The following is a 26241-nucleotide window of genomic DNA, read 5'->3' on the forward strand; positions in this document are numbered from 1 at the left end:
ATATCCATGCTAAATTTGATGTTCCTAGGCCTAAGCGTCCATCAGTTTTTGATCTGAAACCATTTGGTCTATCAACCGACGGACCGACCAACCTTCTGACCCACCAACAGACAAATGCAAAGCAATATATGTCCACTTCTTTGAAGGGGTGGGGAGGGGAGCATGATTATACAATGTTTGTTTGGTAGCAAGTCTTGTTTTGTCAGAGTATAAATTAAATCTGTACATAACAAATTATGACAAATCAACCAAAGTTCAATATTTGTTTGTTTGTTTGTTTCATTTTACGCCTTTCCCAACAGTATTTCAGTCATATAAGTTGGTAGTTTCCTAACCATTGTTCCTGGAGAGTTACACCAGTACTAGACTACCTTCCTCCGTAACTGGATTAGAGGTCATCAATTCCAACCCATCGACCATGGAGGCGGTTATTTTAACCTTGACAGTAAAGGTCATTTACGGCTCAAGGTAACAGTCAGTTCAACCCTTAAAAGGTCTTGTCCAAAAGGTTCTTTAGTTTAAGTATGAAGATAATCCATTCATAAATTACCAAGTTAAAGTCAATTTGAATTATAACTCAATTCACTAATTTAACCTTGAAGGTCATAGTCCTACATGAGCCAAGGTCAATTTGAGTTTGATATACATGAAAGTCTTATCCTAAAGAATGCTGTGTCTAGATATCAATTCAATCCATTCATAAATTACAAAGAAGTTATAGATAGTTACAGCAACAAGAGGGTCATGATGGCCCTGAAATCGCTCATCTGTATTTAAAAGCTCTCCATGACAAGGTACAATTAATATTGCAAACTTTAATAAACAAGCAATTATCATAGTATTGCAAGCAATCCATAAGTCCCCTACCGGTTAGAACCCCATCAACATTCTGAAGGGCCATTGGCCATTCACTAATGTTTCAATTTTTCTCTATTTTAAATAAATTTGTTGGAAAAGTTCTTTAAAAGTGATCACAGGAAACAGTTTTTATGAACAGACAGACGGGCTGAAGGACACTCTAAAGTTAATATTTGAAACATCCCTGTTACCAAAATATAACATTTTTAAAAGCAAAATTCTTAAAGAGCAGATAACTCTTGAATTAAAGATGCAATTTCATAAAAATTTTCAGCTCTTTTTGACTAATCACAAATATTGTTATATTTGCCATGTTTTAAGCCTATTTGTTGCCAAGGCAACCAATATTTTTTAAAAATAGGAAGAACAGATAAGACATGCATAATCTCAAGACTGCCCTCTACCCATAATTGTCAAGTTTCATAAAAATATTTCCAGTACTTTTTGAGTTATCACTGGGTAAAATTTGCCATATTTTCAGTCTATGTGTTGCCATAGCAACCAGAATTTTCAACATAGGAAGAAAAGAAAAAGACGTGCATAATCTCCAGACTGCCATCTACCCATATTACAAATTTCATAAAAATATTTCTATTACTTTTTGCGTTTTCACTGGATCCAGTTTATGTGTAAAATTGCCATATTTTCAGCCTATTTTTTCAACATAGGAAGAAAAAAAAAAGACGTGCATAATCTCCATACTGCCATCTATCCATATATCAAGTTTCATAAAAATATTTTCAGTACTTTTCAAGTTATCGCGGGATCCAGTTTTGTGGACGGACTCAGACAGACGGACGGACAGACGGACGGACTGAGGGTAAATCTAAAGTCCCCTCCGGTAAACCGGTAGGGGACTAATAATTCATAATGCTGCATTGAATGTTAAAATCAAGAACAAACAAATGGGACATCTTTTTGATATATTTTTATACAGAATGTCGAGACCTTGTAAAGATCCTGCCCTGCAGAGACAGATAGTGAAATCCTTGCACTGCCATTTGGATATATCACTGGCCATATTGACACAAAAACAAAACCTATGCATTGCAGGGACATACAAAGGGTAAAAAAAAACTCTGCTCATTTCCCACACTACATGTATTCTCCAGCCACCCCTTGTTACAAATGACTATTATTATTTAGAATTAACTAGTCTAATTAAGTCAATTCAGATAGAAACTGAAGAAGAAGTGTTTAATAAATTATGATCATCAAAAATATATACTTAGGAAATAGATATCAAAAGGCCTGAGTGAGTATATAATTACAAAGCATTTGAATGATATACCAAGCATTATAATTATTACAGAGCAATAAAAATTGGTATCTATACAAACATGCAAAAAATTTTTTTTTTTAGAAATATCTTGAACTAAAATGAGTGTAAATGTAATTTTCCTGACATCATTAAATTTTGCTGTGCACATAATAATAATTGTATAATTATGTGCTTCTTGTGCCTGACCACCCTGTCAGTTTAATAGGAAATTAAGTGGAGTGTTAGAATGTTTAATTCTTATTATGTACAGTTTTGCATTTTCAAACAGAGTTGATGTACAAGGTAAGTAAACTAAACAAGGAAAATATGAAAACTTAAACTGAACATCAAACTTACGGCATGTTGGTACATCAGACGACCATGAGCCATTAGCAAGGCAATAAGATTGCTCATCTCCCTTCATGGAAAAGCCAACATCACATGTAAATGTTGCAAATGTTTGTGCTGCATTTGATGATAACAAAACACTTCCATTGCTTGGATCTTGTAAAGGCTGACACTCAACTTGAAAAAATATGTTACTCAAGAATTATTTAGTAATTAGAAATGATACTTGTGCAATTTTTGAAAAACATGTCTTTCTCTTAAAATGATTATAAGCAGGGATCATTCTGGTCAGGATTTTTAGTGAGAGATTTTCTCTCATTTGAGAAATTTTAATGAGAGAAATTAGATTTTCTTTAGAGATTTAATTTTCATGATGGGCGAGGTTAAAAATATGGAAATTTCTAACTTTTTAAAATCACTGTACATATAAACATTGTTTATCTAATGAGGATATAGATGTAGCTCTGTTTATTACAGTGATTTTTGTTTTCACTCATTGATTCACCCTATGCCTTTTTTTGTGAATTTTTTAAACATAATAAAATTCTAATTGTGAAAAATAACTAAAACACTTTCATTCTGTAATATAAAAGAATTATACATGGATATCTACTACAACTATTTATTATTTGCAGCCAATGTTCCTAATGGACAACACTGTACTGTACAGTACAGAAGTGATTGTTGAGATTTGAAGAATATTTTTGATAACCTTACATTTTGTTTTCTTTATGATTCTCTTCACACACCTCCCTCCATTAAAAAATGTTCATTGAATATATGGCCTGAACACATAATGACAAATATCTCCATATCCACAAATATAAACAATATCTAAAGTATTTTTTATTCATAAACATCATTTTTAGTGTTATAAAACACCTTTGAATAACACTCGGCTTCCTTTAAGTATGTTTTTTTAATCACGACATCGCGAAAATATGTGACAAATGAATATTTGTCTGTTTTCCACTGAAACATTCAAAATTCTAGCTGTTTTTGATTGCAATTATATAAAATCAAATACTTTTGTTCAATAAAAGAATATTTATTATCGGTTATTTCATCAGGAATCGTAAAACAAATTTTTTTAATTTGTTCTTTACGGCAAAATTTACCGTGATTGATGTGACATTTAGAAGACAAATTTTACCGATATTTGGTTTTGACATGTCCATTTTTATGTTAGTCTGTGTCTAACAATTTTTATTAAAATCAATTAAAAGTGTTATGTGTAAATTCTCGACTTACACATAGATAAAGGTTACAATAGCCATCAGACCGTATTTCTGTATGGTGAATTTGCGGTCTCCGATCGGCAATTATTTTAGGCTAAATAATTCAAAGTGTTGGACTACTTTTTGGAGTATTTTACACCGATTTCATTAATAAACAATTTGAAATTAAATTCTTGATGGGAATCGTAAATTTTTCATCTTATTTTTGTGTGATTTTAGCATTCTTTAGATTGTGATTAGACATTTTCCGGCTCAAAATGCCGTGCAAGATTTTCTCTCATTTCACAAATTTCTCTGAGATTTTGGTGATTTTTTTGCGAGAAATCGCGGAAATCGTCCCCTAGAATGATCCCTGATAAGCACAAATCTTTCATTACTGGTATTTATCATGAACATTTCAAAATGAGGATATAATTTTGATATATTTCTTTTCAATTTGCTTGGGAGGAATTTTAGAAATTCAAATCCTGACTATGGAATACTTAGTATATTAAGTGAAATATATCCCTTAAGACTGGGACTATTTTTTACCACAGGAAGGCACTATATAGTCATATGTCCCATCCGGCTGACAGGAAAGTGATGTTGCTCCTGCTGAAGTAAAACCTACATCACAAGATACTGTAACAGATGTTATAACACCATCTGTTGTGATATCAAGGGAACCATTAGCTGGTGTTGTCAAAGTGTCACAGGTTACTGAAATAACAGAACAATAATATACAGATTTCTATTCTTTTATTTTAAATAACTATATTTATATATCTAACTTCATTTTGAAACAGTCACTAAGTAAATGAAAGCCTGTAAGATAAATAAAATGCAGACTAAAATAATACATTACTGAAACATTTGTCTCATTCCACTGTTCTTCTATGGTTGTTTTATTTTATAAATTAATTTTGTCAGGTTCTATGTCAATCCTTTTCAAAACCAATAAAGAACCGTAAGTGTTAAATGATGCCTGAGGACAATCATTGGTACTTAATAAAGTACCATCATCTTGTGCTGACTTTTTTTAAGGTTGGGTTTTACATCACATCAACTAAGTAAAGATCATATGGCAACTTTTCAGCTTTACTGCCGGGTGGAGGAAGACCTTAGGCCCTCTTCATTATTTCAGGCAGGAATGGGCACCCGAGTAGAACCACCACGTCCAGAACTTAAGCTGTATCATTTTCTCACATGAAAGAATCCAAAGTCCCTGTCGGAATCTTGTAAGCTGGATGTCAGATTTCTTTTGGAAATCATGACAGCCAAGGTCAAAAGTTCAAATACACTGTCCTTAACGACACTGTCTTTGGAGCACTTTTTAATGTGTGTTTTACTTCTTGCATCATAAGTCAGAAAGAGATGATAAACAAATCATTTGTATTGGCTATTTAAGAGAGCAGTTGTGCTTTCAAACTAAGGCTAACCTTGGAGAGAAAAAAAATTGCCACTTTCAATTCATACTTTATGTTTGGCAAGGTAGGTTTGCAATTTCTTTTGCCTGTCAAACAACTTAAGGTTAAAGAATACTGGTAGTTTGAACTAAAGCGACATTATGCCCATCCAAGGGGGTATAGTGAGTGTACAGGTAAAAAATCTTTTAATAAGTTTTCATTTTGCTTTAATTCCTTTCAATTTTATAAATTACTTCTCATGAACAATAGATAATTCACATTGCCAAAGGAAATGTCTACAAATATCCATCTGAATTTTCCTGTAAGTGAAATTAATAAAACAAGAGGGCCATGATGGCCCTGAGGTCGCTCACCTGTATATAGGCCCCCCACCCCCGAGCCAATTTTTACCCAAGGGCTTTTATTTGTTTATTTGAACAGACTTGGTAGACACCCATAAGAAGATGTTTCATGCTAAACATCTAAGTTCTAGCTCATTGGGTTTTTTAAAAGAAGATTTTTAAAGTTTTTACTATACACATATAGTTAAAACAATGACATCCCTGGGGCAGGGCCAGTTTTGACCCCCGGGCTTTTATTTGAACAAACTTTGTAGATATTTACTTAAAGATGTTTCATGCTTAATATCTAAACTCTAGCTCTTTGAGTTCTTTAAAAGAAGATTTTTAAGTTTTTACTATATGCATATAGGGAAAATCAATGACCCCCTGGGGGCGGTGCCAATTTTGACCCCAGGGCTTTTATTTGAACAAACTTGGTAGACACTCATTAGAAGATGTTTCATTCTAAATATCTTAGCTCTAGCTCTTTAGGTTCTTTAAAAGAAGATTTTTAAGTTTTTACTATATGCATATAGGGAAAATCAATGACCCCCTGGGGCGGGGTCAATTTTGACCCCAGGGCTTTTATTTGAACAAACTTGGTAGACATTCACTAGAAGATGTTTCATGCTAAATATCTAAGCTCTAGCTCTTATGGTTCTTTAAAAGAAGATTTTTTAAGTTTTTACTATATGCATATAGGGAAAATCAATGACCCCCCGGGGTGGGGCCAATTTTGACCCCAGGGCTTTTATTTGAACAAACTTGGTGGACACTCACTAAAAGATGTTTCATGCTTAATATCTTAGCTCTAGCTCTTTGGGATCTTTAAAAGAAGATTTTTTAAGTTTTTACAATATGCATATAGGGAAAATCAATGACCCCTGGGGCGGGGCCAATTTTGACCCCAGGGCTTTTATTTGAACAAACTTGGTAGACATTCACTAGAAGATGTTTCATGCTAAATATCTAAGCTCTAGCTCTTACGGTTCTTTAAAAGAAGATTTTTTAAGTTTTTACTATATGCATATAGGGAAAATCAATGACCCCCCGGGCGGGGCCAATTTTGACCCCAGGGCTTTTATTTGAACAAACTTGGTAGACACTCATTAGAAGATGTTTCATGCCAAATATCTTAGCTCTAGCTCTTTGGGTTCTTTAAAAGAAGATTTTTTAAGTTTTTACTATATGCATATAGGGAAAATCAATGACCCCCTGGGGCGGGGCCAATTTTGACCCCAGGGCTTTTATTTGTACAAACTTGGTAGACACTCACTAGAAGATGTTTCATGCTTAATATCTAAGCTCTAGCTCTTACGGTTCTTCAAAAGAAGATTTTTTAAGTTTTTACTATATGCATATAGGGAAAATCAATGACCCCCCGGGCGGGGCCAATTTTGACCCCAGGGCTTTTATTTGAACAAACTTGGTAGACACTCATTAGAAGATGTTTCATGCCAAATATCTTAGCTCTAGCTCTTTGGGTTCTTTAAAAGAAGATTTTTTAAGTTTTTACTATATGCATATAGGGAAAATCAATGACCCCCTGGGGCGGGGCCAATTTTGACCCCAGGGCTTTTATTTGAACAAACTTGGTAGACACTCACTAGAAGATGTTTCATGCCAAATATCTAAGCTCTAGCTCTTAGGGTTGTTTAAAAGAAGATATTTAAAGATTTTTCTTTCGGTTGCCATGGCAACCAGAGTTCTGCATGGAATTAAATTCTTTGAACAATTTTTAAAGGTGACCACCAAAGGAACATTCCTGTGAAGTTTGGATGAAATTGGCTCAGTGGTTTATGAGGAGATGTCATTTAAAGCAAAAGTTTACGGACGGACGACGGACGGACGGACGGACGGACGCCGGACGAAAAGCGATCACAAAAGCTCACCCTGTCACTTTGTGACAGGTGAGCTAAAAAGTGGGACAATCTTTTTATATTTTAGACATGATTTATATTTCATCCCAAACATTTTCCAATTTAAACTGTTGGTCAATTACCATCAAAACAGTCTATTTGCAAAAATTTATTGTCAATTCAGCTCACTCAAGATTAGCATGATTTTACTTTAAATTGTAAATATCGTAAAATTTTACCACATTGTGGAGTTGTTCCATTCCAACCAGATGCATCAGCCGCACAGTATCGTTGAATATTACCATTAAGTGTATACCCTACATCACAGCTATATGTTGCTATGGATTGGTCCGTTGATATGGTAAATGAACCATGCGAAATTGATGATGGTGTTTCACACACTGATGATAATAAAATTTATGTTTAAACATAGGACACGGGTGACCCCAGACTCAACCAATTTGCGTCTCTAGGACAAATTTTTTTTTATGCACAAGTTAAAAACTAAAAATCATTTATTAAGTAAAGGGCAAATACTACAAATACTGAATAAATCCACAAGAAAACCCCAAGGTGCATAAGTACACATGCTGACAAACATTCTTGTAAACTTTCAGGCCTACAGGTCAAATACCTTTTTAGTTACCTGCGCCACAAGTTGAAAATTGGAAATTTTTTACTCATTCAAGGGTAACAACTCTAAAAATACTAAATATATCCACACAAAAATATCCAGATGCACAACTACACATGCTGATCAGCATTCTTGTAAAGTTTCATGACTTTAGGTCAAATAAAGGGGACACAAAAAGTAACAAAGGGCAATAACTAAGTAAATAGTCCAAAAAGAGTTATGGTTCTCGAAAAATGCACTTCATTTCACTTCTCTTGACCATTGTTTGAAGTTGCATTGAATTCCAACCATTAATTTTCAAGTTATGAACTGGACAATTAAAAGTAACAAAGGGCAATAACTCTAAAATGAGTCAAGAAAGAGTTATGGTTCCTGTGCTCAATAGACTTGACCATTGTAGAAACTTGTAGTTGTATTGAATTCCAACCAGTACATTTCATGTTATGCTCTGCGACAAGGAAAAGTAACAAAGGGCAATCACTCTATAATTACTCTGGAAAGAGTTATGGTTCTTGTGCACTGCACTTCCACTTATTGTGCTTGACCATTGTGTGAAGTTGTTTTGAATTCCAACCCTTAGTTTTCAAGTAATTCTCCGGACAAGGAAAAAGTATCAAAGGGCAATAACTCTGTAATTAGTTCAAATGGAGTTATGGTTCTTGTGCACTGCACTTCTCTTAATGTGCTTGACCATTCTATGAAGTTGTATTGAATTCCAACCAGTGGTTTTCAAGTTATGCTCTGAACAAGAAAAACAATGGAAAAGTAACAAAGGGCAATTACTCTGTAAGTACCTTAGAAAGAGTTATGGTTCTAGTGCACTGCACATCCTCTTATTGTGCTTGACCATTTTATGAAGTGGTTTTGAATTCCAACCTATACTTTTCAAGTTATGCTCTGGACACGGAAAAGCAACAAAGGAAATAACTCTGTAATTAGTAACAAGAGCGATCAGTAATCACATGTGTCGCCTCATGATGGCCAATTTCATGTTGGGACAAATTTTGTGACAGACGGACAGTGCACAACTAGACTTGGTACTGATCATTCCTGTAAAGTTTGGATAAAATTGCACCAGTAGTTTATTAGGAGTAGTCCGGACAAGCTTTTGCGTATCTGGCAACACACAAAAAAAAAAAACACCTTTTTATCAAAGGGCCATAACTCGGCCAAAAATCATTCAACCCGAAAAGCCGTGCAATATGCGCAAGGACTTGAGCTACAGATCAATCCTGTAAAGTTTCATTGAAATTGCATTAGTGGTATAAGAGAAGTAGTCTGGACAAACTTTAAAAATAACAAGATATGTTTGTAAAACATGTATGCCCCCTATCAGCAGCCAATTAGTCATGTGATAAGGTTATTATGCATGACTTCTGACCCAGTGATCAAACAATTAATAAGGGTTATAAAGTATCTACTGGTCATGACCTTGACCTTTGACCCCTTGACCCAAAACTCAATAGGGGTCATCTGCTGGTCACGACCAATCATCATACAAAGTTTGAAGTTCCTAGGCCTAGGCGTTTTTAGAAAATTGATCAGAAACCGTTTTTACCTACAAGGTCAATGTGACCTTGACCTTTGACCCCTTGACCCCAAAATCAATAGGGGTCATCTGCTGGTCATGACCAATCACCATGCCAAGTTTGAAGTTCCTAGGCCTAAGGGTTCTCTTATTATTGATCGGAAACCGTTTTAACATACAAGGTCAATGTGACCTTGACCTTTGACCCCAAAATCAATAGGGGTCATCTGCTGGTCATGACCAATCACCATGCCAAGTTTGAAGTTCCTAGGCCGAAGCGTTCTTTAGTTATTGATCAGAAACCGTTTTTACTTAAAAGGTCATTGTGACCTTGACCTTTGACCCCTTGATCCCAAAATCAATAGGAGTAATCTGCTGGTCATGACAAATCACCATACCAAGTTTGAAGTTCCTAGGCCTAAGCGTTCTTGAGTTATTGATCAGAAACCGTTTTTACTTAAAAGGTCAATGTGACCTTGACCTTTGACCCCTTCACCTAAAACTCAATAGGGGTCATCTGCTGGTCATGACCAATCATCACACAAAGTTTGAAGTTCCTAGGCCTAAGCGTTTTTAGTTAATTGATCGGAAACCGTTTTTACCTACAAGGTCAATGTGACCTTGACCTTGACCCCTTGACCCCAAAATCAATAGGGGTCATCTGCTGGTCATGACCAATCACCATACCAAGTTTGAAGTTCCTAGGCATAAGGGTTCTTAAGTTATTGATCGGAAAGCATTTTTACCTACAAGGTCAATGTGACCTTGCCCTTTAACCCCTTACCCCCAAAATCAATAGGGGTCATCTGCTGGTCATGACCAATCACCATACCAAGTTTGAAGTTCCTAGGCCTAAGGGTTCTTTAGTTATTGATCGGAAACCGTTTTTACCTAAGAGGTCAATGTGACCTTGACCTTTGACCCCTAGACCCCAAAATCTATACCGGTCATCTACTGATCATGACCAATCACCATACCAAGTTTGAAAATCCTAGGCCTTAAGGTTCTTTAGTTATTGATCGGAAACCGTTTTTACCTACAAGGTCAATGTGACCTTGACCTTTGACCCCTTGACCCCAAAATCAATAGGGGTCATCTACTGGTCATGACCAATCACCATACCAAGTTTGAAGTTCCTAGGCCTTAAGGTTCTTTAGTTATTGATCGGAAACCTTTTTGCTTTCAAGGTCAATGTGACCTTGACCTTTGACCCCTTGACCCCAAAATCAATAGGGGTCATCTACTGGTCATGACCAATCACCATACCAAGTTTGAAGTTCCTAGGCCTTAAGGTTCTTTAGTTATTGATCGGAAACCGTTTTTGCTTTCAAGGTCAATGTGACCTTGACCTTTGACCCCTTGACCCCAAAATCAATAGGGGTCATCTACTGGTCATGACCAATCACCATACCAAGTTTGAAGTTCCTAGGCCTAAGGGTTCTTTAGTTATCACTCGGAAACCATTTGGTCTACGGACCGACGGACCGACAGACCGACGGACCGACAAGTGCAAAGCAATATACCTCCTTTTCTTCGAAATGGGGACATAAAAATTATTAAAGGGCCATAACTCAAACAAAAATCATTGAACCGGAAAATGCTGACAATATGCACAACTAGACTTGGTACTGATCATTCCTGTAAAGTTTGGATGAAATTGCACCAGTAGTTTATGAGGAGTAGTCCGGACAAGTTTTGTGACGGACAGCCGGACAGACAGACAGACGGACAGACAGACGACGGAGAAGTGATCCCTATATGTCGCCACTACTCCGTAGAGGCGACACAAAAATGGAGTTATGGTTCTTGTGCACTGCACTTCCTCTCAATGTGCTTGACCATTCTATGATATATTTTCTTTACACAAGGAAACACTTTCCAGGGCTTAATTACTTAAAACAATGAAACAATAATCACATGTATTTTAATTTCCAGTGTCAAGATGTTTCCCAAGTATTTCTCTTTATACAGATTAACATGATATAATTATATAAATCAGAATAAACACTTCAAAGTAAATAGAATAAGGAAGATATCACATGAAGTGGATATCATTGTTTAATATAACGGACACTCAGAATGTGAAAAGTAAGAGACAATTGTTATGTGAAGTAGATGTGTGTGTAAGACGCCTGAACTTGTTGAAATACCATCCTGCTACATGTATATAAAACTAAGGGGAAAAAATAAACTGAAATATTTTTGTCTTGATTTTTAATTTGATGTTAAACTAATTTATTGAAAATGCCAAATTTCAAATTTTCACTGAACAAAGACATGTCTATGAAAACTGTAAAGAAAAATCCGTGAGAAGACTATATAAAGCTGTACGTGTAGTGCAAGCAGAAAAATATTAACCAATGAATTTATGTAGCATTCGATAATTAGAAGATTTTGTAAGTAAACAAAATACTATACTTGAATGATTCACAAAAGATTGCATTATGAGAATCTTTAAGAAAAAGCTAAATGTCAAATTTGACCACTAATTGTTGGAAATGTCATGTCATGGCTCATATATACATGTATATAAACATGTTTAAGCAAACATACCGCATATTGGGGTGGTAGAGTTCCATGAACCATTATCCATGCAAGCACTTAAGGCATCTCCGACAACATGATAGCCTGTTGCACAGGTAAAAACAGCTGTACTTACAACACCATCTGTTGTGATACTAACAGAACCACTGTCTGGGTCAACCACTAGTGGACATTGAACTGTGAATGATATTTAATGAACCTATAATACTTATATATTTAATGAATACAAAGTATTGAAATCAAAGATTTTTGCATTTTTTTTTTCACTAGAAAACTTAAGAGGTATATAAAATAATTATAATAATGATACTTATTGAACACAACACTTAAATATTAAGCATTATATTAAGAGATTTCATACACAATGTGTTACAGTTGTTAATGGTTTCTAACATACCATTTTATAAAATGATATAATTAAAGGCTTGCTTAGAAAACTGATATTCCTTAAGAGTTCCATTGTCCAAAAAACACACCCGCCATGATATTATACATGCTAATGGCAATTTTTCCCTCTGACCACAAGGTGTGGCCTTGACCTTTGGCTTATTTACTTCATGCACTAACTGTCAACATATAGACATTTTGTCATCTCTAGTGACCTTGACCTTGGCCCTAGCAACCTGCATTGTGTATGCAACACTTTGTTTCACAATGGTGAACATTTGTGAAAAGTTATATTTAAATGCCTTAATATTAAATTCAGTTTATAAAGTTGTCTAATATCATTCATAGGACAACCATTAAAGACAAACATGTATACATTTACATACCACATTTTGGTTGTGACTTTGACCAAGATCCTAAAGAAGAGCATATTGCACTAGATGAACCTGATAAACTGTAACCTTCATCACATTCATATGTTACTTGTGTAGTTTCTCCATCTGTACTGTAACTGTATGAGCCACCATCTATGGCCAATAAATTGTCACAAAGTACTGTAATATGAAAAATAATATTAAACATAAAATCTTTCTTCTGCAAAATTACTGTTAAAAAAAGATATGTTTGTACAACATGTATATCCCCTATCAGCAGCTAATTAGTCATTTGGCCAGTTTATTGTGACTGTGACCAAAAAATCAATAGGGGTTATCTTCTGGTCATGACTAGTCAGAAGGTCATTGTGACCGTAAAGGTTTTGTGCAGCAATTTTATCAAATATCCTTATCAGGCTTTGAACCCACAGAAGTGAGGGGCAAGCAGTTTGAAGTCAACGACCTTTACCACTCGACCACAGAATGTATTTCTCAGCAGAAGTTGCACTGTATTTTATCAATCTCAATCACTTTTGAGATCACCACATCCACCCAGTAACGCAACCTGGATTCTTGAAAACCATTTGGCCATTTATGCCCCAATTTTCATTCATTCTCTAGATCATATCTTAGCAGTTTTTACATGTCCCTATAAGTGATGGACTTAAAGACTGACCAAGTCTATTACTAATGAGCCAGCTTTCTGATCCAAAAAGTGATTGTTAGTTGATCAATTTATTAATAATATATTTATTTCAAGGCTTCAAATTCCTTAATTGTCTCAAGTTAAGTCTTTCTTATTTATTCCGCAAAAACCCATAATAAAACCCTTAACAATGTGAAGCCTTAAAAACAATGTTTATTAATACAAGTTGAGATAGTCTTACTCACAACATATAAATTCAATTAGTTTTTCCCACAAAAGGCACTTGTAAAAACTAAATAAAATAAATTGACATCGTTGTCCGGTTGAACATGCTACTTTACAAATCATACAATGTAATCAGTGTTAACAAGGAATTAAATATTCAATTATCAAAAGTCCACATATCCAATATCAATAGCAAAATATTAAGAGACCAAGTGAGGATTAAGATTTCAAGGTACAATATTTATTAAATATCTTAATGTCTACAAAAATTACTCTCTAACAAATACAACTTAGTGAGCATTATTATTTTATTATGCTTTTTTTAAAAAAGGAAGTTAAATATATTTTGATACACAAAGTCATGGGTCCATTGGGTTGGAAACAATTTTGACAACAGGTCTACAAGGATTCAGGATAAAAAATTAGTTTTCTTTTTAATTTTGTCCTCTTAATTGATATGAAAGTAAAAAAAAAACTGATTAAGTAAAATTGGTATGGTGAAGAAACACCTAAAAGTTATCAGTGGTGGTTTAAGTAAGCATAAATTGAACAAAGAAATATAAACAAAACTATCAACACGGACAATGTTTTAAAAAATATAAGGTCACAATTACCTTGACCTTTGACCGCTCCATCCAAAATTCATTAAGAGTCATGTGGAATTTGAGGGCCAAGAGCCAAAGGGTTGTGATGTTATTACAGTAAACTCTGCTTATAACAAACTCATTGGGACATTCAAAATCTGTTCCTTATATCTGGAGTTCCTTGTAAGCATATATAGCAAATTAGTTCCTTATATCAGGAGTTTTTATAGCAACAAACTGGTTGTTTATCACTGTCCTCCATCTGAAGAAAAATAAACTCATTTGGACTCATCATTGATGTCTCCCTTATATTGATTAAGTAAAAAATAAAAAATAAATAATTGCAATGTTTTTTGTTTTTTTTAAATATCTATCTACGGATAGTCAGTATTTTTGGAGTTTCTTATAAAAGTGTAATTTTCTGTACTTTTACCTTTATTAGGACGTAATACTGACTTCCATATAAGCAATAATTCCTTATAACCGTGTTTACTATACAACTGTTTTTTTAATATCAAATAAAGAAGGGCAAAATTTGGGCAAAAATAATTGTTTCTTATTACCGGACGTTCGCTATAACCATATCAGCTATAAGTGAAGTTTACTGTAGTCAAAAACCAATCAAAAACTGTTTTGACAGCAGTCAATGTGATCTTAACCTTTGACACTGCGACCAGAAAATTAAAAGAGGTCACATAAGAAATTAATTAAACTTTGCCATTGTTTCAAATCATCTTTGAATCTTGAGTTTTATGTATTCACTAAAGGACATATGACAAACATGTAATACATATAAATATATTATAATACATTTTAGGTAAAACTAGGCAGTCTCAGGAAAGAAAGCATCAAAACAGTTTTCATCATCTACAACATCCATGGCATCAGATGAAGATCTTCAAATTTACTGCCAGCCTTGTGACAAGAAAGGAACTAGACTACCTGCCCATGGTTACTGCACTGACTGCAAGGAACTCCTTTGCCAGACATGCCTTTAAAGCCCATAAAATAAACAAGTCTTACCAAAAGGCGCAGTACATTTCTGGGATGCAACAAGTATGCCTAAAGTTTTGCAGCAACTCTCATCACCACACCCACACAGGCCAGTTGATGTCCTGACCTCACCATGCCAGTAAACATCCACAAGAAATGATCAAATTCACTGCAATGGATCATACAGAATTACTCTTGCAGTGTTTGTGTGACCTTGAACATCAAGTTACATCCTGCCAAAGTCAACTATATACCAGACATTTCTAGTGCATTATAATAGACAGCCAAAGAATATCAAGTAATCTTGAATGCAGTAAATACCACTTCTGACAAATTTCAACAGATTACTTTTAAAGATGTATAAGGACATGACAAACAAATCAAACAGCTCTCTCAAAGATGCATTAATTGACATTAAAAAGTTCCGCCAAGAAATCAACCAAAGACTAGATGAACTGGAGAGACAGGTTGAAATGCAGCTAAAGTCATAAAACAAGAAAATAAAAAACATCTAAAAGCAGCAGAAGAAATATGTGAAAGAATATAACAAAATCTTTGAAGAAATCATCAGACAAAATCAAACAACTTAACACAACAAAAAAAGCTGAAAAACTCTTTCATTGATTTAAAACTAGCAGAGAAAACAATCAAAGATATGGATGAAAAAACTACTAAACCTGTCATCATTTGATATCAAAGAGCACAACTTTCAATCAAATGATGTAATATTAAATTTGCTTAAAACAAAGAAGTCACTGGGTGCATTGACACAGAAAGCTTTTAAATAAAGGAATGTCAACCTGTCACAAATAAAGTCTAGACACTTTTCATGTCAAGGAGAAATTTGTGTGATGGCATCAAAAGATAAAAATAAACCATTGCTATATAACAGGAATGACTCTGCTGGCTCCTGATCTTCTTTATCATCACTGACTACTTTAAACAATGCTGTAAAGATGGTGGACACCAGCAGTCAATCTGTGTTCTGATTCAACTACATCTAGATGCTGGACCACAGGATATCAACTAGATTCACCAGTTCTGAACTTGCTGTCATACTTCCAGACATACAAACAATACGAATTTATATCAATCTCATCGAAACAAACTCAAAAAGAAGCACACTATGAAGGTTGGTGGAGAATGTCGTAGTATAAGCTGTTAAATCAAGGTAAACTTTTGTGTCATTACGATCTCCTGCAAGACTTCAGATCCTAGTATGAATGGCACTATACTGACAACAATTGATGCGAAAAAAATATTTTCAAAGATCCATGGTATATCACATGTAACAGAAGTTCGTATCTATGTATCTGACAGTGACATGAAGACAATAAAAAGATTTAAACTGGCAGGTGAAGTGATTGGTAGTTTTAGATGGTATGGGTTACCCTACAGCGAATGTCACTGTCAGATGATGGTACAGTCTTTGTGTGTGATAATGGAAACTGTGTTATAGAGAGATATCAGGAAACTGTTCTACAGGAAAGGTGGTGCTTGCAGGATCTGAAAAAGACCATGGGCTGTATGCTGGTGTGGAAAAACAAAGAAGCTGTATTATAGCTGCTATGCTTGGGGTGAAAAATATGGCAACTACCTTCACATCTATAACCTGTCATAGAACTGAACAGAGACGAAAACAGAGTTGATGACAGTTCTTTAATTCATCATTCATTCTTCTAACACTGGTCTTAAAGTGAAAGCATGATGAAAACTTAGCAAGATACTTTTATGTCAGAAAATATTTTCATCTTTAAATGTTTATTAAAATTTTATGTTATCAAGATGAATGATTTAATCTATCCATTTGTTGCATTTTTATAAATGGTTTGGTGAGAAACTAGGAAATTTCTAGGGTGATGCTGAGAATACACTGAATAACAAAGTCTGTTATGGGCAATTACTATCAATTACGATGTTTATAGATATTTTATGTTAAAAAGGGTCATAACTCCTAAAAATATTTTTTTTTTTGGATAAGATTTATGTTATGGGGCATAACTACAAAAATGTAGCTTTAAGTATAATACCCTTCTTATAATGCCTAGTCTATTAACTGTATCTTGATGACACGTTGACAACATTGTGCATCAATTGCAATAGTTTTGTTTTTTTTCAAAACAGACAAATTTGCATCAATTCATAAACTGACTGTAATAGGTAACGCATCTATTATAACATTTAAAACTAAGATTAAAAAATTTCTATATTCTTATTTTACATAACAATATGATTCATCTGATGAGTTTTTTTCGTTTGTTATTATCAAATGCACTTAATATTTAAATTGTTATGTGTCCTGTTTCTAACTCATATTGTGTACTATAAGCATTTGTAAAATTTTAAAATTATTCAGATTACATCAATAAAAGTCAGCATAAACTGCTTATTGTTGTAAAAAATAAGTTAAAACATAAGAATACTGTATTGGTTAAAAAAATTAGTGACTGCATACTTATAATAGAGACAATTGTAACATAAGGAGAGAAATTATATTATATATTGATATAATTGGAACAGATACCAGGAGGCTGCTCTACAAGAAAGTTGTGTTGCAGATATGTTATGTTTTCCCTGATCTTGATGTTTATGTGATGAAATGAAGAAGCAAGTGGTTTAAAGTTAACAACCTAAACCACTGGAATGAAGACCTCTTTTAAAGTTTAAGCAGAACAAAGTAACCTCAAAATGAAGAACAATTGTCTGTAAAAGCCAATTGTTTGGTCTCTCTATAAGATGATCTTTGTTCACAAGTTTGACTGTATCTCTATATATAGTGCAACCTGAGCAAAGTTGACCTCTTCAGAGCAAGAGCAAACAACAGTATTAAAACTCTCTAAACTAGGGCAGCACCTCTAAGCAACAACCTACACCTTTGTCTTCAAGAGGGTGTTGCTCAGCAGAAGTTGTACTGTACTTTATTAATCTCAATCACTTCTGTAATCTACCTATTATGCACTTTATCTGAACTATTTGATCATATATGTGTTTTTATTACTAGATCATCTCTTAGGTTTTTACATGTTCTAGTGATGACTTTAAAGACTGACCAGTATTACTCTATATGTGATCCCAAAATTAGTAGTTGATAAATATTTATCAAACTTCAACTTCTAAATGTAAGTCTTATTAAGTCTTCCAATTAGTCCGACAAAAAACCATCATAAAACCATTATAACAACGTGAAGCTGAAATACAAGTTGGGAAGGGAAGTATCTTAATCATTCTGTTTTTAATGTTGTAACTGAATAATTTAAAACCACTTATATATCATTTTCTCAATACAGTTTATGATTGTCCGGTCAACATAAAGTTTAAACATTTACACATCGATAAACTAGGGGAGATAACAATTAAAATTTTAAGCACTGTGGGATAAGAACAACTTTAAATTTCGAAAAATCAGGACTTTATTTAAATTCTGAACAGTCAAAAAACTGATTGACAAACACAACAATAAAATGCAAACTTAATGCACTAATTATTAGCTAAATAAACAATTGATATCTATTCAGTTTAAACTTGTAACTTTGTGTTGTAATACAAGGAAGTAATTATCAATTTTAAATTCCACGTATCCAATATCAACAGCAAAATATTTACATTAGAAACCTGTGAGACAATTTGAGGATTACAATGTCAAGGTACAATATTTTTTATTAAATATCTTAATGTCTACAAAAATGACCATCTTATAAAGGAAACAAGTGAGCATTATTATTTCATTATGCTTTTTTCTAAAAAAGGAAGTTAAATATACATAATATATTTTGATACACGTTATGTTATGGTAGTGAAATTTAACTTCTCGACAGAGTTCTCCACTTTTCTCATTGCTAAAATATAAATATAACTTAGAAAAGAAGGGATATTTAATTCTGCAAATGTGATTAGCAGACTTAATACGCTTGATAGTCTACAAGAATTTCAAGTTTAAAGTTAATTCAATTTTTTTAGTTATAAAAGAATTTAAAGATTATCTGCCCTTTTGAAAATTAATGGTGTCCTTTCAAGACAATAAACAAGTACACCAAGTTCAAAGTAAATGATTAGCTATTAATTATTTGCTGAGAAAATAAAGTATTGTTCATTCTTCATAAGTAAATATTAAAATTTTATATGAATTACTCTTTTAAGCATCATGTGTTAACCAAAATAAAATACAGTTTGCACTAGATCTTTATTGGCCCCTAACCTGCTGAACTTTCAGTCCACCTTCTAGAACAGTCCATTATCAATTTTGTTGATAGATACTGGACATGACTAGTCACAAGTTTGAGGTCATAGAGCTACTGGGTTGTGAAGTTCTTAGTCAAAAACTCATTGGCCTCGACGTTTGACCCTGCAAGAGGTCATTTTCTGCCCAAGACAATTAAATGCTTCTACCAAGTATGATTGTCAAGGTCTCATTGGTTGTTACTGATCAAAAACTGTTCTGACATTCAAGGTGAGTGTTACCTTGACATTTAAAACTGCAACCCTAAAAGCAATAGGGGTCATGCAGAGGCCAAATACAATGTACCTATGAAATTTGACGGCAAATGAACCATAGAACTTGGCCATTTTTTTTCGTTTTCCATATGATCAAGCGAGAACTGATTTTGTCCATGCAGTGATTCTTCTAAGATTTCTGATCCATTAAGTGTGAAATGTCTGCTGTAATTATACTTGCAGACAACTTTTACCTTTTACATCACCTCACATACATGGCTGGTTAATCATATTGATATACAGTCCGACCCTGGTTATTCTACAACCCTTTATTGGAATACCCAGCATTATCCGAAGTAGATCGGCGGTCCCGTTTTTATCTCTATATAAATCAATATAAATAAGAGCGTATTATTCAAATGAATTATCAGAATACCTCCTATTTTTCCAAGTGAAATTTCAGTCCCGATTATACAATTATGAAAGAGTTTCACACCTCAGGGTCAAAACACCATTTTTGGGGAAGGGGCCTCATCCTTTTTCTTGGGGAAAATATGCGTGATTTTGGCATACTTTGGATAAAAGGGGTCTCAAATTTAACACAAAATTTTAACAAGTTCTTCAAGATAGAAAAGCTAAAAGCACTGGGAAATACTAGGCAGTAAAAGACCTTAATTCAACACCATCATTCAATTTTGTTCTAAATTCTATGGGAAATTTCAAAAGACTGGGGAATTTTGAGGACCAAACTGGGGGGAAAAAAAGGCTAGTTTGGTTGTGGAAGCAGCCTATATTCGGCCTCTACAAAGAAGGGTTTTTTGGCCCTGCACCTATTATTCGAAGCCAGCCTAATTATCATTCGAAGCCAGACTTATTGGCGCAGATCCACTCGCTGACCGGTCCACTTGTGAAAAATATCAACAGTCATGCGTGCATTTAGACAATCATGATAATAACTCTTTATCAACTATAATTACCAAAAATGAAAAGCTTCACACCATGTCCAATTTTGTTACTGTTATTGCTTAAAGATTATAGACAGCAATAATTTTCATACATACCGTATATGTAAATTTGTCAAAACATCCAAAACATCTTTTTCATTAGTTGTAACGCTACAATTGAGAGCCTTTATCCTAATCGAAATACTGCGAATTCACTTATATGCGTGGGCATGAAAGTCCGTGGTTTTCTCAAAACGGGCATTTTCGTGGGTTCTTAAATTCGTGGATTTTCGTTTTCTTGTTCAGTAACTCAGTAAATTCAGTAACCTAATGCAAAGTAATATTAATCGCGAAAATTTTTACTTACAACATGTACATATCTTTACTTGTCACACAGCGGTTGTCAATAAATTTAATCCTTGCCTCTGGGCATAACTCTAATACAGCACAGTTACTGCCGATAATTGACTGCAATTAACACATTTATGTGACATGATATGCACCTCCATTGGACACACTGCCCCTGTAATTCGCCGCATGTAAACATCGCATAATTTATACGACACCTGGCCATGTTTTAACCAGCGAGTTTAAAGGTTTACACTTAACATATTTGGACAGTAACTACACGCATACGTCACAGCGACTTGTTTTAAAAATTACATGCATGTAAGTAACACGAGTATATGTGGATCTTTATAAAAGTCGGCGGTGGCGTCTTTGGTGTTTTACGGCAATAGCATTCGCACAAATACTGATTAATTCATATAAAACTGGCCAGCATTTAAAAACAACAAAGAAAAACATACCAATAAATCTGTTTAGCGATTGTTTATTTTTTTTTATAGTTTGGTTGTACTTATTGACATATAATATCAAAGACTTTTTTTTTTAAATTAATAGAGCAACTTGACAATTTTTTATTAGCGCTTTTATTATTGCACTGCCTAAGGATTCCCATATTTACTCGATTATTGTCCAAGTATTCTTGTTAACACATTCAAGTCCTAGTAGACTACAACGATCAAGTATGTTATATGCGACATTTGTGACAGTAAATTGAGGACATAATTATTATCGAGTTTTCTTTCAAGTTTCTTAAATATTGCAAACGGATTTAATATGTCACTAACCTGGTTATCTGTCTGTACTTACATCCATTCCGGAAAAGAGCCGATGCATGTTTGTAATATATAGAACAGAGACAGGGTAAGAAATATTTGTTGGGATAAAAGTTTGTCGGATCTTAAATTCGTGGATTGACCTACCCACGAAAACCACGAAAATTCGTGCCCCACGAATAATAATGATTTTACAGTACCAGAGTTTAGCTGTCAATACCGTAGTGACAGCCATTATCAAGGCGAAACGAAATGATACATAACGTAGAATAAAATTAAAGAATTTATGTCTATAATGTCAATACAATAATTTTTCGCATCTTTTCTTTAATAATTAATTTTGTCAATTGATTACAGGTGATTACAGGAAGTAAATGTGTTATTAACTGTAGTTTTGCTATGATTGGTCTAAGTGGAGTAGTTTTCGTCTATCACAATATTCTGATTTTGATTATTCGAACCCATCGATTATTCGAAGTAAATATTCAGTCCCAGGCACTTCGAATAAACGGGGTTTGACTGTAAAATAAATACACATCAGACATGCTCTATAACATAGTACACTACAACCTCATTATAAAGCTCATGTTGGGGTCCAATGTCTCAACACCGCGTTCTAACGTGGCTCTCATTAGAACGCTCATTGCGAAATTACCACATTACCCAACATTGACAGGTAAAACAACAAATGAGCAGATGAACGCTAACCTGGGCATGTTTTTCACAACTCTGGCGCTCATAAATGTTATAATTACAATTGTTTATTGTACTTGACTGTCAAATTTAACAACCATTATAGCAGATATGGCACACTATAAATTGATCTACATGAATTTTTTTTTCTTTTGGAGCCAAGGTCTATGAGTGGCGTTATAACAGAGAGCGATATATCGAGGCTACAGTGTAATAGCTAATAATCAATATACCATCCTACATGAGAGAAAAATATGAACTTACATGTATTCAGAGTCAGTTAAACCAGTTTTTTTTTTAATAATCTCAAATTATTTTACACAAAAAAAGACAGTATTAAATGGAGATAAACGTAGGACGCCAACGCTCCCGCCCATATCACCTATCTGCAAGTACTGGTGGCATAAAAGCTTTTAATAATTACAAAGCATGACATCAACTTTCATTACAATAAAAACAAAACATCAATATGAAATGAACAATATATATACTGTGTCTTCATAGTTCACAGTACTTTGAAACAAGAAGGGAAACAATCAATGAACTCTCTCTACAAAAAATTGTCATAAGCTACAGCATTTACATTCTTTCTGCTGTATACTGACAAAAGGTAACAATAACATATTCAATCAAAATCAGATTTAATGATCAAAACAAAGATCACAGGTCGGCAATTTTGAAAGCAATACTTCGTAATTAAAATCGCGACATATGGTGTTACACCTTATTTTTCATGTTTCAGTAAAAACTACTTACTGTTATATTGTTGAAATTCAAATTAAAACTAAAACTATCTTTACTTTGAAACTAAAACACAAGAACATCATAAAATGATGAATGTTTCATATGTGTACAGTACGGTATCCGGACAATTCCCCTCCCGGACGATTCCCCTCCCAGTAAATTTGAATGTTTTTTCGAACAAACCCTGACAATCCCCTGCCGTTATTTTTTTACGGCGGACAATTCCCTCCCGTTAATTTTACAGGGCGGACAATTCCCCTCACGTTATTTTAGCAGAGCAGACAATTCCCCCTCCCGCTGTTGTCAGAGCGGACAATTTCCCTCCCGTGGCTGTTGAACATATATATGTTATATATATTGTTTTATTTAAAAGGCAAGACCATGTCGATTTTTTGTTTAGCTTATTTTTGAAGTTGCAGTACATGAGAAAAACGGGCACACATGACAAATCAGCACATAAATAAAACATTATTAGTGTTCCGTGTATATACATCTTTTCTACGTGTCATACTTCCTTTCCTTATTATACAATGAAATTTTATTTGATGTGTTATCCATCGCTGATTTTGTTTTTAGAAGAGAATGACCTGTGCATGTTCAAAGAGGGTACCTTTTGAGCAGATTTCGCAAAGAGGGTACCGATATGGATATGCACCGTGATTTCTGCAGTGGTAAAATAATTGTATTTAATTGGTTTTTTGCAATCAAGGACAACATTTAATTAAGGGCATCATTGATTAAAGAATTTTTTTATTGACAGTTTGTTAATCTTAAGCACGGCAGCAATGATTAAAGGCAGTATAATGTTCACCTTTTGTGCAAATAATGCTTCTTTAAAAAAGTTCCAATCTTTAACAGTTTGTTGTTTAAGAGTAAAAAACTGTCCATCTTTTAATAAGAATGGTTATAGATTTTTTTTATACACAGTGGCGGTTATGGATTAAGGGCCGTAGAATGTCATGTTCCGCTCTGTGAAAAAAACGGGAGGGGAATTGTCCAATCTGCTAAAATAACGGGAGGGGAATTGTCCGTCTTATAAAATTTACGGGAGGGGAAAAGTCCACCCTATTATAATAACGAGAGGGGAAATGTCCGGGTTGTGAAAATAATATGGAAGGGGAATCGTCCGGGAGGGGGATTGTCCGGGATTCGTACAGTACACATTTTAATTGATGACTGTGGCTTTTTGCAGAAATGAGTAAGAAGTTGTTTTGTTTTATGTTAAAGACTACAGATTTAAATATTTTGCACAAAAGCTTTGATGTTTAGGTGTACGACTAGATCACGCAAAACTTAGTGATGTTGAATATAATTGCTTGAATATTTTTCCAACATAACTTTTCACCATAAAAAAGGTCATATTAGAAATAATTAGACTTTGCCATTGTTTAAAATCATCTATGAATCTTAAAATTTAGTTTCATGTATTCACTAAAGGACATTTGATAAACATGCAATACATAGTAATCTATTATAATACATTTTAGGTAAAACATGGCAGTCCCAGGAAAGAAAGCCTCAAAACAATTTTCATCTTCAAAAACATCCATGGCATCAGATGAAGATCTTCAAATTTACTGCCAGCCTTGTGACGAGGAAGGAACTAGACTCCCTGCCCATGGTTACTGCACTGACTGCAAGGAACACCTTTGCCAGACATGCTTTACAGCCCATAAAATAAATAGGCTTTCCAAACAGCATACACTTCTGGATGCAACAAGTATGCCTAAAGTTTTGCAGCAACCCTCAACATCCATTCACACAGGCCTGTGTGATGACTTGACCTTGTCATGTCGTAAACACCCAAAAGAAATGATCAAGTTCTACTGCAATGATCATACAGAATTACTCTGCAGTGCTTGTGTTACCCTTGAACATGAAGCTACTTCCTGCAAAGTCAACAATATACCAGACATTTCTGGTGATATCATAGACAGCAAAGAATATCAAGTTATCTTGAATGCAGTAAATACCACTTATGACACATTTCAACAGATATTAAAAGATGTCAAGGACATGACACACAAATCAAACAGCTCTCTCAAAGATGCATTAAATGACATTAAAAAGTTTCGCCAAGAAATCAACCAAAGACTAGATGAACTTGGAGAGACAGGCTGAAAATGCAGCTAAAGTCATAGAACAAGAAAACAAAAAACATCTAAAAAGCAGTAGAAACAACATGTGAGGAAGTTACCAAATCTCTAAAGATATCATCAGACAAATCAAAACAACTGAACACAACAAAACAAGCTGACAAACTCTTCATTGATTTAAAACTTTCACAGGAGACAATCAAGGATATGGATGATACACTACTAAAACTGTCATCATTTGATATCAAAGAGCACAACTTTCAATCAAATGATGTAATATTAAATTTGATTAAAACAGAGAAGTCACTGGGTACATTGACACAGAAAACTTTAAATAAAGAATGTCAACCTGTACAAATAAAGTCTAGACAATCTTCACATGAGGAAGAAATCTGTGTGAAGACATCAAAAGATGAATACATGTGCTATATAACAGGAATGACTCTGCTGACTCCTGATCTTCTTATCATCACTGACTACTATAACAAAGCTGTAAAGATGGTGGACACCAGCAGTCAATCTGTATCTGAACAACTACAACTAGATGATTGGCCATGCGATATCACCACAGTAACCAGTACTGTACTTGCTGTCACACTTCCTTACAAACAAACAATACAGTTTATATCAATCACCTCAAACCAACTCATAAAGAAGCACACTATAAAGGTTGATGGAGACTGTCATGGTATAAGCTGTTATCAAGGTAAACTTGTTGTGTCATTAGGATCTCCTGCAAAACTTCAGATCCTTGATATGAATGGCACTATACAGACAACAATTGATGGAAAAAATATTTTCAAAGATCCATGGTATATCACATGTAACAGAAGCTCAATGTATGTATCTGACAGGGACATGCAGACAGTAATAAGATTAAACTGGCAGGGTGATGTGATAGGAAGTTATAGTGGTATGAGTAAGCCTAGAGGAATATCACTGTCAGATGATGGTACTGTCTTTGTGTGTGATATGAAGAGAAATGTAATAGAAGATATATCAGGAGA

The 26241-nt window shown here is 34.2% G+C and overlaps 2 protein-coding genes across 2 annotated transcripts in view; one reads left to right on the top strand and one right to left on the bottom strand.

Annotated features, from left to right (window-relative positions):
* The window catches only part of LOC132731224 (CUB and sushi domain-containing protein 3-like), a 141988-nt gene that overhangs the window by 103449 nt on the left and 12298 nt on the right, over positions 1 to 26241 (bottom strand). The window contains exons 8-12 of the mRNA XM_060717361.1: positions 12770 to 12937; positions 12006 to 12173; positions 7530 to 7691; positions 4237 to 4404; positions 2477 to 2644 (exon numbers count right to left, since the gene is read on the bottom strand). Of these exons, the coding sequence (XP_060573344.1) occupies positions 2477 to 2644; positions 4237 to 4404; positions 7530 to 7691; positions 12006 to 12173; positions 12770 to 12937 (834 nt within the window). The remainder of the gene's footprint in view (positions 1 to 2476; positions 2645 to 4236; positions 4405 to 7529; positions 7692 to 12005; positions 12174 to 12769; positions 12938 to 26241) is intronic.
* On the top strand, positions 18559 to 25284 carry LOC132731230 (E3 ubiquitin-protein ligase TRIM33-like). The gene is made up of 2 exons (XM_060717367.1): positions 18559 to 18849; positions 24626 to 25284. The coding sequence occupies exon 2, from the start codon at positions 24633 to 24635 to the stop codon at positions 25257 to 25259; it is 627 nt and encodes a 208-aa protein (XP_060573350.1). The 5' UTR covers positions 18559 to 18849; positions 24626 to 24632; the 3' UTR covers positions 25260 to 25284.

The sequence above is a fragment of the Ruditapes philippinarum genome, unplaced genomic scaffold (assembly GCF_026571515.1).
Source record: "Ruditapes philippinarum isolate M1 unplaced genomic scaffold, ASM2657151v2 ctg4222_1_1_1_1, whole genome shotgun sequence".
NCBI lineage: Eukaryota > Metazoa > Mollusca > Bivalvia > Venerida > Veneridae > Ruditapes > Ruditapes philippinarum.

Bases quoted from the DNA above. Each gene is read 5' to 3' on its own strand.
- LOC132731230 (XM_060717367.1), top strand. From the start codon at position 24,633: ATGGCAGTCCCAGGAAAGAAAGCCTCAAAACAATTTTCATCTTCAAAA.